The following is a 14,253-nucleotide window of genomic DNA, read 5'->3' as shown; positions in this document are numbered from 1 at the left end:
GTTTGTTGCGGTTCTCCCATAAGGCTGTTGTGAAGAGTGTCTGCTGGATAGCCCCATCAGTTTGACAGACAGTCCTTCCCAACCAGCCACAAAAAGAAAGCATGAGCGAATGGGTTGCCAATACTACAGATCACTTTGTTTATCACCAGCATTCTGATTACACACAGGCCCAATGCCACATTTGGCTGAGCCCATTTTTGGACACACATTAAATGAATGGGATGTCCTGTGATTGTCAAGAATGCTGAGGTACATAGTGGCTTTTCAGGTCAGCTTTAGATCTGAGGGCAAACCAAGGGCAACATACAACCATTGAAGTTTTGAATGGTATCTTTTGGACACATGTACTGTCATGTACTGTCCCACTGATAGAGGGTTTGACACACACACACACACACACACACACACACACGTACACACAGTGGGTAAAATAAGTATTGATTTTTTTTTTTTTTCATTAAATATATTTCTAAAGGTGCAGTTGACAAGACATGTTCACCAGATGTTGGTGACAACTCAAGTAATCCATACTACAATATAAATAAAACAAAACAAATAAGTAAAAAAAATTAAGTTCTGTGTAATAAAATGGAATGACCCAAGAAAAAAAAGTACTGAACACACTTACTGAAATTTATTTGATACTTTTGTACAAAAGCCTTTGTTGCTAATGACAGCTTCAAGACGCCTCCTCTATAGAGAAACTAGTCACACTATTCAGGTGTGATTTTGGCGCCATCGGATTCAAGTCAGGTTATTGGCTGGCCCATTCTTAAGTCAGTTACTTATAGTTTTCTTTGAAACAATTGTACATGCTAATTCCAGATCTTTCTGAAGCTCTCCACAAGTGGTCCTTGGCTCTTACCTGGTTTATGATAAAAAATAATGTTATTTCCACACCAGGATTATTGCCCCAACAGTGCTCACTGGAACATTCAGAAGTATAGATATGCTTCTGTAACCAATGTCATCCGTATGTTTTGCAACAATAAGGTTGCAAAGGTCTTAAGAGAGCTCTTTGCTTTAACCCATCATGAAATGTTTCTTGAGTAACACGCTGGTAATGAGACACGTTTTTATAGGCCGTCAGTTGGGACTAAACCAGCTAATATTACATTTCCACTGACTAAGGACATGACTGCTATCTAATTACTGATAGATTTCAGCTGTTGACTTGGCTTTCTATGCTTTCTTTTTTTTATCCACCTCCCTTTCTTCATGTGTTCAATATTTTTCAAAACTTAATTTCTGAGCTTGTTTTTGTTTTCTTTTAAGATTCAAGATTCAAGATCTTATGTATGGATTGTTTGAGCTTTTACCAACATCTGGTGAAAATTTCATGTCAGCAGTACCTTTAGAAATATACTTACTGAGAAAAATTGTGACATATGCAATACTTACAGTACTTTACAGTACTTTACCCACACACACACACACACAACACTAGTGTTAATTAATATCACAGTGAGATTAATTTATACCTACAGTACACATTACAGTTTGATAAATATTTCTACCTGTGTATTGTACTATATTACTATTTGTTTGTCTCCCTGATTGTTCATAATGGATGCCTACAAGACCAGGAAGCTTTTTGTTTCTACTTCCGTCAAAAATGTATCTGAATACAACAGATGGTCCTACGTTGGACTGTTTATCCTCTCTTCTGTTGATATTATCAGGTAATATATCTCTTCCTCTACCTGATGTTCCCTGCTCCTCAGTGGCAGCATTCGTCAGCAGCAACTCTTGACCACAACAGCAGCTCAGTCAAATGCATCTGATAACAGTGCCTAAAAACAGCCCCACAAAGAAGAAGATAGTGACAGCATTAAGAAATCTCTCTGCCCTCCTCTCATATCTAGTCTCTCTCTGTTCCCGACCCTCAGGGTGGCCGGCTCAGCCGTGCCATGCCAAAATATTGCTCTCCTTGACGAGATGGCCTTGTCAGCCTCACACTCATTTTGTCTGTCAAAGCCGGTTCCTCTGAGTGTGTATGAGACCTTCAGCAGTTAAACTGTGAATTTTGCTTCTATTGACCTTATTAAAACTGGCTAGAGTACAGTACTTGAGTCTGTACAACCAAATTATAATTGATATAGTGATGTAGCCTTGTGTTTTATTAACTGCAAACAGATGTGCTTTAATATGTAATATATACATTTAGTGCTTTAAGGTGGGCTCGATTTTCTCTCTCTCTCTCTCTCTCTCTCTCTCTATATATATATATATATATATATTTATATATATATATATATATATATATATATATATATATATATATACATATATATATATATATATATATATATATATATATACATATATATATATATATATATATATATATATATATATATATATATATATATACATATACATATATATATATATATATATATATATATATATATATATATATATATATATATATATATACATATTTCAGCAGGTGCAATGAGTTCACATTCTGTTGTACACATTTTTATCTTTACAAACAATTAAGCAATTTTTTTTAGACCCGACCCGCACCCGTATCCGACACAGTTGGATATTTTTCACCCGTTTCAGCCAAATTTGCGGGTCACTGAACTCGTGCAGGACTCTAATTTCAGCTGCTATTTCAGCAGATGCCAGTAGGTGGCAACAAGTGACTCTCTACAATGAGTGGATCATTTGAACCATTCACTCAACTGATTCATTAAAAAAAAAAATCTGTGTTATTCAGGAACAGATCAAGTGTTTATGAGTGAGTCGATGAATAATTAATTCAGTAGATTATTTATGAATCGCTCACTGATTAATCAAATAAATTATTATTTATTATTATTTATTTAAATAAAACTTTTATTTGCTTGTGTGTGTGTGTTGTTATATTTATATATGTTGTGTATTCATATCTAAAAAATAAATTATATAAAAAGTATTGAAATATTTAATTTAAATGCATATTTAAAATATATTTAAATACATAATTACAAACCCTGTTGAACATAAAAAGTTGCTGTTTCAATGTGACTTGTCGCCGTTGTTTAATGAGATGTTAAATATTTATCATTCTGCTTTTCAAATTGCAGTCACAATGTTTGATAAATTGTCACATTTTTGTACGCTTACTTGAGGCTTTACAAAATCTGATTTTTTTTCAATAACAAATTATATATATATATATATATATATATATATATATATATATATATATATATATATATATATATATATATGTATGTATTTCTTACCGCTCAAATACAGACAGAGTGAGAAGGAGAAATAAGTTGTTCTGTTGCAGTTTTAGAATAGTGATAATAAGACCCTGAGCTGTTTTACTGTCACTGTCACCTCCAGCCTGAAGAGAAGCCACATCCGCGTCTGCAGCAGGTAATGAGCTCCTCAAAGGTGCACCAGCGTCTGCGAAAGTGAGAAATCAAAGATAAAGGGAAAGGGGTAAGAGAGGAGAATAGAAAGAACCAGTGACAGGAGAAAAGAGAGTGTGGAAATCAAATTAGAGGTGAAACGAGAAGTAGACAGCTGGAGAAGATGACTTTATGTAGAATAAAGCAGCACTACTGAGACTGAGGGAGACAAAAACAATGAAGACGAGAAAGGGAGGGGAGAAACAGGAAAAGGACAAAACATAGGAAAATGCTAAGTTTTCCACTCACACATCACACTGGGAGAGCCAGAATAATCGTCTGCCACCGAGTTGTAAATTTGTCTTTGCAACAACTCATATGGCTATCCAGTGGCAGGTAGATTGTTATTGAATGCACTGCCTGTGAAATTCTCCAGTAAAATGTTAGGTGGTCAGGCGCAGCGAGAGAGAGAGAGAGAGAGAGAGAGAGAGAGAGAGAGAGAGAACAGACTTTACAGCATACTGCTTTCACACGTCCATTTCAGCAGTGCCAGAACTTGACAGCAATGGCACTGGCCCCGTGCCCTTAAAAAGCGGAGTCAGTGACCTCAGACCGAAGCAGAGACTGAAGCCGTGTGTGTGTGTGTGTGGGTGTGTGTGTGTGTGTGTTTGATGTATAGAGCATGTAGAGCGATGTAGACCCTCCTGCTGTTACACAAATCTAAGCAGCTCACATGGCATCAGTACAACAGAGCCATGAAAAATATCTCAGTTTTAGCAGTAGTGATGCACAAAATGTACAGAAAAATAAAGAGACCAAAATAAGCTGATTTCAGGGTTGATTTTGGCTGTGTTATCCCAAAAGAGGTTTAATATGCTATTCTTTCAAATATGTTTTGTTATATCCATATGCGTAACAATATTTTGCAAAGAGAAACATCTGGGCATAATTAAAAGTTAAAATCAGCACAACAAAAAAAAAAATCACATAAAATCAACACCTACTTCATTTTCATCACACTATGCAAACTGTAGCACCAGCAAAGAAAATTTTCACATCATTGTCTCATTTAAATGATATGCTGTCTACAGTCTTGTCAGCTTTGTTGAACAGTGGTCGCCGTGATTTTTCCAAGTACGACATGTTCCTGGATCAACATCTTTTGATGATCCTGGATCAACATTATTTTCCAAAACTATAGACTTAACCCAGTCCATACCCCTAAAGATAACCCTACCCAAAATAATTCCTGAAATCAGTGGATAGTTCTGATTAGTTGATTGGAATGTTGTTCCAGGATCAACAAGGACATTGATCCAGGAACGTTGTACTTGGTGAAATCACACTCACCTTTGAAAAATACAAAACATATATAAATGATGGATGGATGGCTGGATGGATGGATGGATGGATGGATAGTATTTTGTGTGGGTTCCTTTTAAATCAAGCTAGACTGATGAGCGATCTCAGCTGATTGATGGTATTTTATGTGATATTCACCCAAAATAATTACTTACAGCATACCCGTTTGTAATTATTTCTTAATGAGGTTATTATTCCCTCATAATTATCTTAATGATCAAAGTTGCTCATTAATGTTAATTAGCTGTCCCTCAAGCTGTTTTTATTAATGCCGCCATTCTAAACCCAACTTCGGACAGGACTGAATTTCATCTGATCTGACTAGATTTAATAGCATGGTATTCAAAGTGAATCAGTGTCCCATACGTCACATGCATAGATCAAACATACAAATATGAATGCAGGTGGCCATCTAAATCCATTTCAGATGTGGAAAGATCAATCTGCATTCCTCTAGGCTTCCTGGACATGTCAAAATACTTCAAAGTAAATCACGTAGGCTACTTGAAAATGGTTATATGGGTTGTACTAAATGTCTTTGTGCTCAGAAATCCATTATTGTAATGCTTGTCAAGGAATACAGATGCTCTGAACAGTTTTAAGAGGATCTGGTGCATAGTCAGATTGTGAAGTGTAGAGTTGCATGGCATTCAAAACTGAATTGAGAATACTTTTTAAATTCCAGTTTAAGGAATATGAATTGAGAAAGCAAACAGGATAGAATTTCATTGTAAGGATGTAGAATAAAAAAAAATAAAAAAAAAATATCAAGACCGTCTTTGAATGTAGGCTTGTCAAAGCTTGTTTAAAAAAATCATTCTATTATGCTGATTTGGTGCTCAAACATTTCTTCTTATTATGTCGAAAACAGTTGATCTGCATAATGTAACCGGGATACATTAGGATTACAGAAATTCAGTTGAAATATAAATATTTTGTAACATTATAAATATATTTACTGTAAATTTTGATCAATTTAATGAATCCTTCTAGAATGAAAGTACTTGTTTAAAAAAAAAAAAACACCTACTGAACTAGAGTTATATTAAAGTTAACTAAAACAATAAAAATATATATTTAACTGAAATAAAATGTAATAAAATTAATTCAGTTTAGCTTGATGTACTAAAATAACTAAAACTGAAACTTCAATAAAAATAAGTAAAAACAGATATATATACAGTGTATATAATGTATATAATGTATATATATATAATGTATATATATAGAGAGAGAGAGAGAGAGAGTATGTTCAAATGAAAGCTCATTAAACTTACAGTATAAATAACACCCACAATTATATTAAATATCCTATTGAATTTTAAATGAACGATTGTGGATATTGTAAGCATTGATACTATCATACATTGTTCATGATGATATGAATGTATATTGTTGTGAAGCGCTCCATCTTTTAAATGATTCCACCAGTTCTAATTAACAGCAGCCATCCACAGTCAGTTAGACACAGCATAACACTTTCATTGGCCTGTGTCTAGAATTGCCCATTACAAACTTGTTTGTCACAGCTCCTGACTTTTACAAAGTAATATGATGACCAGAATTCCCATCAGGATGGGCGACCAGCCGTGGCATGCTTTTAGCTGCTGCGCCACGGGTCACAACCATCAACTGCATGTGTGCTATGTGAGCAATGCTGTCATACCTTCATTAATGCAAGAAAACACAAGAGGCCAAATCTTGGTTCTTTTTAGAAATGGTCGGAGTCCTATTACTACCAGACGTGGTGAGCGCATGTTTACTGAGATGAGAAAACAGTTGCATGATGGATCCATTATCAGTGACCTTCTATAGCACTAGAGGTATCGGCTGTGTTTTACATTAGAGGACGAATATAGATTGAATAGCCCTCTAACATAAGAAACCCTCTGAGGGATGAAGACAGGAAGATCATTGTAGAACTTTGTAAATGTGCTCCTTAGTGCAAAAATTTGGATAATGCATAGACAGAGCACTTGGAAACAATGTTCCTTCTAATTTATTTAATGAAGTAAAAACCTATTTCTGTCAGGCAGGCGTTTTGAATGCCTTTGGTATAAGGACCCTACATAGTGTGAAATAGAGCATAAAGAAACATATGGCATAAAAAGATTCACATTCTCATGCGTAAAGTACTGAAATCATGTTGAATGTCATGACAACAGCACCTGTGTTTACCGGCCGCCCACGTTCACGTAAATGCAACTGTCGGTCTGACAGTTAACATGTACGCAAAAGGAGATACTAGTTATGATACTCCATTACATTATGTTGTCCTTTTTAATGCTGCTTTGAAACTCTTTATGCCGTGTCTTCTTCATGAAACTAAATTAATCATTAGTGATTGCATCCTGGATACATGAGCCATCTTGGAGAGATTATTGTTGATTCTCTTTCTTTATGTATGTATGCATGTATTTATTTATTTGTATATCTTGTACATAGTACATAGTTGGCTGCTAACCTGAATAATTCCAATGCATTTCTAAATATACACTGAACAAAATTATAAATGCAACACTTTTGTCTTTGCCCCCATTTTTCATGAGCTGAACTCAAAGATCTACTGTAAGACTTTTTTTATGTACACAAAAGGCCTGTTTCTCTCAAATATAGACCCTTTACAGTCCCAAATGATGTATTATTCTTACCTATATAAACAAAAATGACAGCGTGTTTAACTTGTTTCCACTGATGTCCTAAAGCTTGCTTCAGCTTCCACTCTCCACACGAAAGAGTGGATATGCGCCCAACAGCGCACTTTTAAACTAACATTGTGATATGCTAAAAGTATTTTATCTACAGATTTTATTTTTGGCAAGTCGTTCTTACACATCTTATGACACTGTCTCATATAATGCTCATAGGGTTCTTTATATTGCATTAGTGTCTGATAACACCAAATCAGTAAAAGAATAAAAAATGCTGTACGAAATATCTCCATGATTAGCCTGTTTTTGCACTTCCTGTTTTCCCTGCTTGAGAATTTCTGTCCAATCAATGGATGATCTTAGCACACGTGTGGTTTTGTTTACAATTTCTGGTTCACTTGCAAAAATGGCATGTGACAGTGAACCACACTTAACCAAAAAAGAAATAAAAAATAAAGTCCAGGGGAAAAAAAATCCATATTTCAAATGTAATAAACAGTTTTCTTTCACTTCCGTTACCATTCGCGGAAGCTGTTCCGGCAGATGATGTGTTACAGATGAGGTGTTGCATGATTGGCGACAAATTCAGAGAGAAAACAAAACAAAATGCCAGTCATGAATTAGAAGTACAATCCGAGGATCTGCAAAGAAAAATATTGGAAGATTTCGATTTAAACTTAGAGGAGACTGGTTTTCCTTTGCTAAAGTAAGGAAAATTTGCTTCCTTTGCTACTATATGCGAACTCATGAGACTAGCATACAACACACACACACACCAAGATAACTTTTAAATTAAGATCACAAGAAAAATAAGTGTTCCCAAGTAAACAAAAGACCAAAAAAAAAAAGTTGCTCTCTGGGTTTCTGTATTTTTGGAAGTCATTATTTTTTCAGCTCCCTGTTGTGTCACTATAATATCTCTGTACTAAAAAATTAATATTTGCTGCATATTTCCACAAACAAGATTCCAAGCTTCAGTCCCCACTGAAAATCAAAGCACAGGCAGATGGGCTCCTGATGAAACGCAGCTCATTCACATAGCTCTGATTCAAGAAATCTCCAGCTTTGCACACATTTTAGAGTTTTGCACGGTTGCAACATTGTTGAGAACTGTACAGCTGTCAAATCGCAGGTGGATGATGCGGAATGAATATTCCCCCGAACACACATCTGCAGTTCTGGACTATGATAGAAGATATGCAGTTCTTCATTTACCAACATGCCAAAAAATGTGAATACTAATGTGCCGTGTGTGCAAACGTGTACACACATACACACACCGGTTTGACGACACTGACCTTCATCTCCTCTGGGCAAGGTAGATGGTAGACAGCCATTTATCTTTTATTCATTCTGCCATTTCTAAGGAAGGAAGCTTTCCTGCCACGGTGGTTTGTCAAATAGAGGCCATTTTGTGATGTGTGGCACGCTATTCCTGATCAGCACACACACACACCAGATACATATATATTCATATATATATATTCATATATCTTAGTATATCACACACACATTGCAGTTAGTGGTGCAGTCATGTGGAGATGAGCTGTGACTGTCTTGACATCTGTCAGTGAAACTAGTATGACAGTCTTTAAAACCAGCTGCTTTTCCTCTTTTCCCCTCTCTAGCTTTCATTTCTGATTCTGCCTTTCATTATCCATCTCTTATGCTCCAGAAACAACATCAGTATTCTCACAAGAAGCCACACTGCACCACCTGAGCTACATATAATGACAAAAATATCTCAAATATTGTCAAATGCTTTTTGACAAGACTTCCCAGCCGTTGTTTCCAGCAACTTGTTTCAAGTCCCTAACACCTTTCCAGCACTTTCTCTGACACGGTTGCTAGAATAATCGAAAGAGTCTGTCCTCCTCTGCCATGTTTGCATAACACCGAGCAATTTTTTCTTTTTTTTCTGTAGCCCATTAGCATTGTCATGACAGCAGTGTAGTATTTGTCATTTTTGAGCGGCATAATGATTCAGCTGTTTGAACAAATCAAATAAACAGTTTTTAATCACCAAATTTATAAAGTTTGTTCATCTAAAATTAAACATGACTTAATCAAATAGCTTAGTTATGCCAGTAGGTTGCAGCTACTGTAGTAACTGTCTTCATGAGTGAGTCACTGAATATTTGCATTTGTGGAACAAAATCATACAAGATAACTGGCTTGAGGCTGAGCATCAGTATTGACACCTATTTAGAATTCATTGTAATTTTTCATTCAGTCTAGTAAAACATAATGCTAATACTGCCAAGTTCTAGGGTTTGACTCCTAGGGAATGCATAATGATAAAACACATACCTCGAATGCATTATAATATATTATTTGATGAAATTGCATGCCAAATGTGTAAATACCTCTTCTGATTCTTCTTGTGAGATCCACAAAATCAGCAAATTCGCATCATTTATTTACATGAAAGACCTTTTAGATTCCTCACATGGACATTTTTGAAAAGGGCTCCATATTGCCACAGTATTGATGAATTAGTAATGCAGCTGAACAGTGAATTCATCTCCATAATACACTGATCTGACCAGCATTTCTCTCCCACTCTTCACAGATGATAATTGTCATCTGGGAGACTATAAAAAATTGAAGACCAAGATGTTGGACTTACACGCTCAGAGGTACTTGACCCCCGGTAACCATGGCAGCCACGAGAATGATATGGAAGCTAGGAAGCATCTGGTGGACTTGATGTTCATGCGCTTTGACGCAGATGGTAATGGAAGAATTGACAGCAGTGAGCTCTCACAGGTAAGACTGAACAAGAGTGTGACTAAATAGATCTCTTTCTTTTCTTTCATCAGTTTAATTGACGTTGCAATTAGCTGACATTTCTTGAACTTCTTAACATGCGTCTGTCATGATGATTTTATCTAAATGACCATTTTCAAACCAACAGAAGAGGTCAATTTTCAGATAAAAAAAAATAATAAATTGAGATTTTGCAGGGTTAAACATGTTGAGTGAGCCTTTTATTGCCTTTGCTGCATTAATCTTTCATGCACATTTTTATAGCTTGCAAATGAATTATAGCTTGGTGTTTATGATATATTGAACATCAAGTGCTTTGCATACATGTTCTTAAACCAATTATGCTTAATAAGCCAACAATGCACGTGATCATGTAAACACATAAAATCATTTTAATTTAGAGAAGGACTCTGACTCTGACCTAAAAAAGTATTTTAAAAAAAAATGTAAAAAAATTTTGCTCATCTTGTGAAGTCATTCCATCTAGAAATGTTTGTGTTCTGGAAATGTTTCCAGCAGCAAGGTTTATTGTAGTTCCTAGAATGTTCTGCTAAAAGGTAGGATAACATTCTCTAAAAACATTGTAAAAATGTTTATTGATAACATTGTTAGGACAATTATCCTCTAACATTCTAATAAAGCTTCCCATCACAGCAGATGTGGACTTACATTGCTCAGAAGTCAAATTTTGATTGAAAGTGAAAACCCAACCTTTGTTTGATGTCAAGCTCCAGCATCATTAAATAACTCCAAAAACAGCATTACCAGCTTCACTTATAAACCAGATTGATTTTTTTTCTGTCATACATTTACAAAAGTTCGTATTGGGATTAACATAGGTTTAGATGTTGATGTCTGTTTAAAAGTAATAGGTTGGTTTTAATGTTTACTTTAGTAAGGCAATTGGACTCTTGACTTCTCAATGTTTTTCTCTAGCTGCTGCAACTATGTTAGTTATGGCAAAAACAACGAGACAAAAAAAAGAAGATGGCTACTTGCTAATGAAAAAGATATAATCACCATGTAGTGACATGATTAATTGATTAATTGTCCAGCAGTGTTCTAATTAGATAATCTGTATTTCTATCCGTAATTTTTAAAACACCACTGTTCACTAATCACTCTGAACTATGCTTAGACATACACAAATATCAAGAATCAGTTTTATGAATCTTAACAGTGCTGACATGCTTCATGCTGCAATGCATTTCTGGAAGCACTGCACAAGTTTTGTATGATGTACCCTGAATACACTGCAGTCCAATCAAAGCCATTGTTCAAATGCATGTTGTTCTGTTTACAGTTATATAGTTTTTGATTCTTGAATCTGATGTATTGAGAAAATGGCTGGGAATCACTTTAAGCCATGTTGCATTGCATTAATTTGAAAACAGTAATGAGCAGGCAAACTTGTCTCCTTTTTAATAACTGGCTCATAGACTGATCCCAGGTCAGCCGTGCTTTATCTTGTCCTGCGGCAGAAAGATTACACCTGTCCATAGAGATACGGTACACAGCAAAATGAGCAAAATATGAATTTATTCATATTTCTCCAGAGAGAAAACTCTGAACGCACTTTCACTCTTGGTTACAGGCGTGAGCCATTTCAATTTCATTGTGCAATATTTTCATGTCATTTGCATATTTCTTCATTCTCAGTGGAAGAAGAATACATCTCTTTTCATGCATGGCAGATCGAAGACAATGTAAAAAGTGAAAATTCTGACTGTCCCTGAATACAAAAGCTTGGCCTTTTGACATGAAGCTAGCGCAGGTCGAAGAGGTGATAGAGAAATGGGAACATGGTGAAATGCCTTCCAGCTAAATCAAAACATTCTGTTTTAATAAAGCAATTAAACTCCATTAGTATTCTGCTCAGGTATATCTTCTGGTACTCATGAAATGATCTTCATGCAGAAAGTCAGTCCACCAACACTGTCATCAGAATGAGAGTCCAAACAGCTAATAAAAACATCACAATAATCCACAAGTAATCTTCACAACTCCAATCTAACAATTAACATCTTGTGAAGTGAATTAGCTGCATATTTGTAAGGAACAATTTCATTATTGAGACAATTTTAAGAAATGTGCATTTTATATCAGTAAGTCTTTTGAATTATACTTAGTATGAAGTAAATGTATTTTATACGTTTTTTGCTAGTGCACATTTGGATGCTTAAAATGTGTGCATCACTGCATTATCAACTGCAAACAAAATGATGCTCAAACTTCACTTTTCCAAGCCAATTTCCTGAAGTGTAAGAATTAAGCACATGCCTAAAGCTGTTCTGAGGTTTTCATTTAGCACGGTGGATCAGTTGTGTAGAGTCATTCATTATGGCAAACTTTTTTGACACCCCCTGTAGCATGCAGATCAGAGTGGGACACTGACAAATTTCAGCATTTGAAAGTCTTCTTGCTTGCTTGATACATCTTCGAAATAAATGGTAAATCAAAACTGCAGATCAAACAGGTCAAAGTGAGGGTTGCCAGTCAGTTTCTGAGCTGGTTTCAAGTCTCTATAAATGGATTAGAATCTGCAACAGATAATAAAGGACAGGATTGAATCTGAACACACAATTCTGGTTTTAGTAATACTAAGGATAAGTTTGGGTCAAATCTTAGCAGTAGCTATGAAAAAGCTTTCAGGGGATGGTGTCTATATTATGTGGAGTCAAAATCATTTTCACAAATGTTTTGAATCCGTTGGACACCAATCAGCAAAGTTAAGTATGGTTGTTTATATGCATATGCTAAAGGCATTTTCAAAATCTTAACTGTAATTACCATCAGATACTTCTGGCATGGATGAATGTATTATAGAATGTTTTACAGTGATCCCAAATTTTTTCCAACATAAGGCTGTTATAAAATCTTGCTCAGTTCTGGATGTTTGCCAGCTGACAGAATTCATGATGTCTGATGCAGATAGGAATCACATCTTTAATTATTCACAATGGTACACTAGAGCAGTGCTTTTTCTTCAGGATGGAGATTTTACAGCCGTGACGTCATGTGTAAACAAAACATGCCCTTAAACACTTTTATTAGTATTACTGAGCTGCATTCAGTGCACAAAATGCATTTGCTTTGTTACAGCATCATACAGTAGATTCTGCTTTGAATTGAATGATCTTTTATCTTGTTGTCGTGCAGGTTATCAAGCAGGAAGGTCTCAGCAGGACGGCATCAGAGTGCACTCTATTCGATCTGTTTAAATATAACGATGTCAACGATGATGAACACCTAACCAGAGAGGAGTTCTACGTTGCTTTTGGTGAGTGTTTGGTTTTGATGAAGTGATGATAAAAGGGGTCATATGATTCAATAAAAAAAATTTAATTTCTCTTTGGAGTGTTACAAACTCTTTGTGCATAAAGAAGATCTGTAAAGTTACAAACTTTGTGGATTTGCCACTGATAATTCAAATGTGAGCAGTGTAGAGTGGCCCTTCTTGTTTGTTGTTTCTCTGATCACATTAGAGTCATTATAATCAGTAATTATGTCCCCACTGGACGCAACAAATGCCTCATTTTTAATGGGTTTTATTGATTTTCTCTTGTAACGCCGGGACACATGACATCACAGTATGTGAGGTGTGTAACATTTCCATCACACACTTGCCATTCGGCCAATCACAACACACTAGATAGCAGGCCTATCAGCACACACCTCGCTTTTTAAGAGCAATGAGCTTTGTAAAAATCTATGCGTTTCAGAAAGTGGGGCATAGAGGAGAAACATTAATGTACATTATGTGGAAAATAATGCTTTTTTGAAACCTTGAACCTCATAAACACATTTCATTACACCAAATCATCACACAAAATAATGTCCTTTGTAGACCCCTTTAAGACATGGAAGTGAAAAAGCTAGGAGAAATTGTCTGCTGTATAATTAGCACTATCAGGGCTGGATGTGCTTTTAGTAACTGTGACATGTACAGTATTTTCAGTGTTGTTTGTTAATAGCACATTGGATAATTGCAGCATTGTAATGAAGCATCTGTGAGCACAATTTCAGTCTCGGTTACAGGCGTAAGCGTTTTTTTATTTCATTGCGCACTATTTATTGTCATTTGGATATTTATTCAGTCTCAGTGGAAGCCCTTTTTT

General features: G+C 35.5%; 1 protein-coding gene across 1 annotated transcript in view; it reads left to right on the top strand.

Annotated features, from left to right (window-relative positions):
- Positions 1–13,441, top strand: part of LOC113093851 (follistatin-related protein 5-like) — a gene marked incomplete at its 5' end in the record, with an annotated part of 37,858 nt that extends 24,417 nt beyond the window's left edge. The window contains 2 exons of the mRNA XM_026259429.1: positions 9,939–10,135; positions 13,295–13,441. Coding sequence (XP_026115214.1) covers positions 9,939–10,135; positions 13,295–13,441 — 344 coding nt within the window. The remainder of the gene's footprint in view (positions 1–9,938; positions 10,136–13,294) is intronic.
- Between the last annotated feature and the right edge of the window lie 812 nt (positions 13,442–14,253).

Source organism: Carassius auratus, unplaced genomic scaffold (genome assembly GCF_003368295.1).
Source record: "Carassius auratus strain Wakin unplaced genomic scaffold, ASM336829v1 scaf_tig00215186, whole genome shotgun sequence".
Lineage (NCBI taxonomy): Eukaryota > Metazoa > Chordata > Actinopteri > Cypriniformes > Cyprinidae > Carassius > Carassius auratus.
Note: the sequence above shows the minus strand (reverse complement) of the source record. Positions and strands in the feature narration are given on the sequence as shown.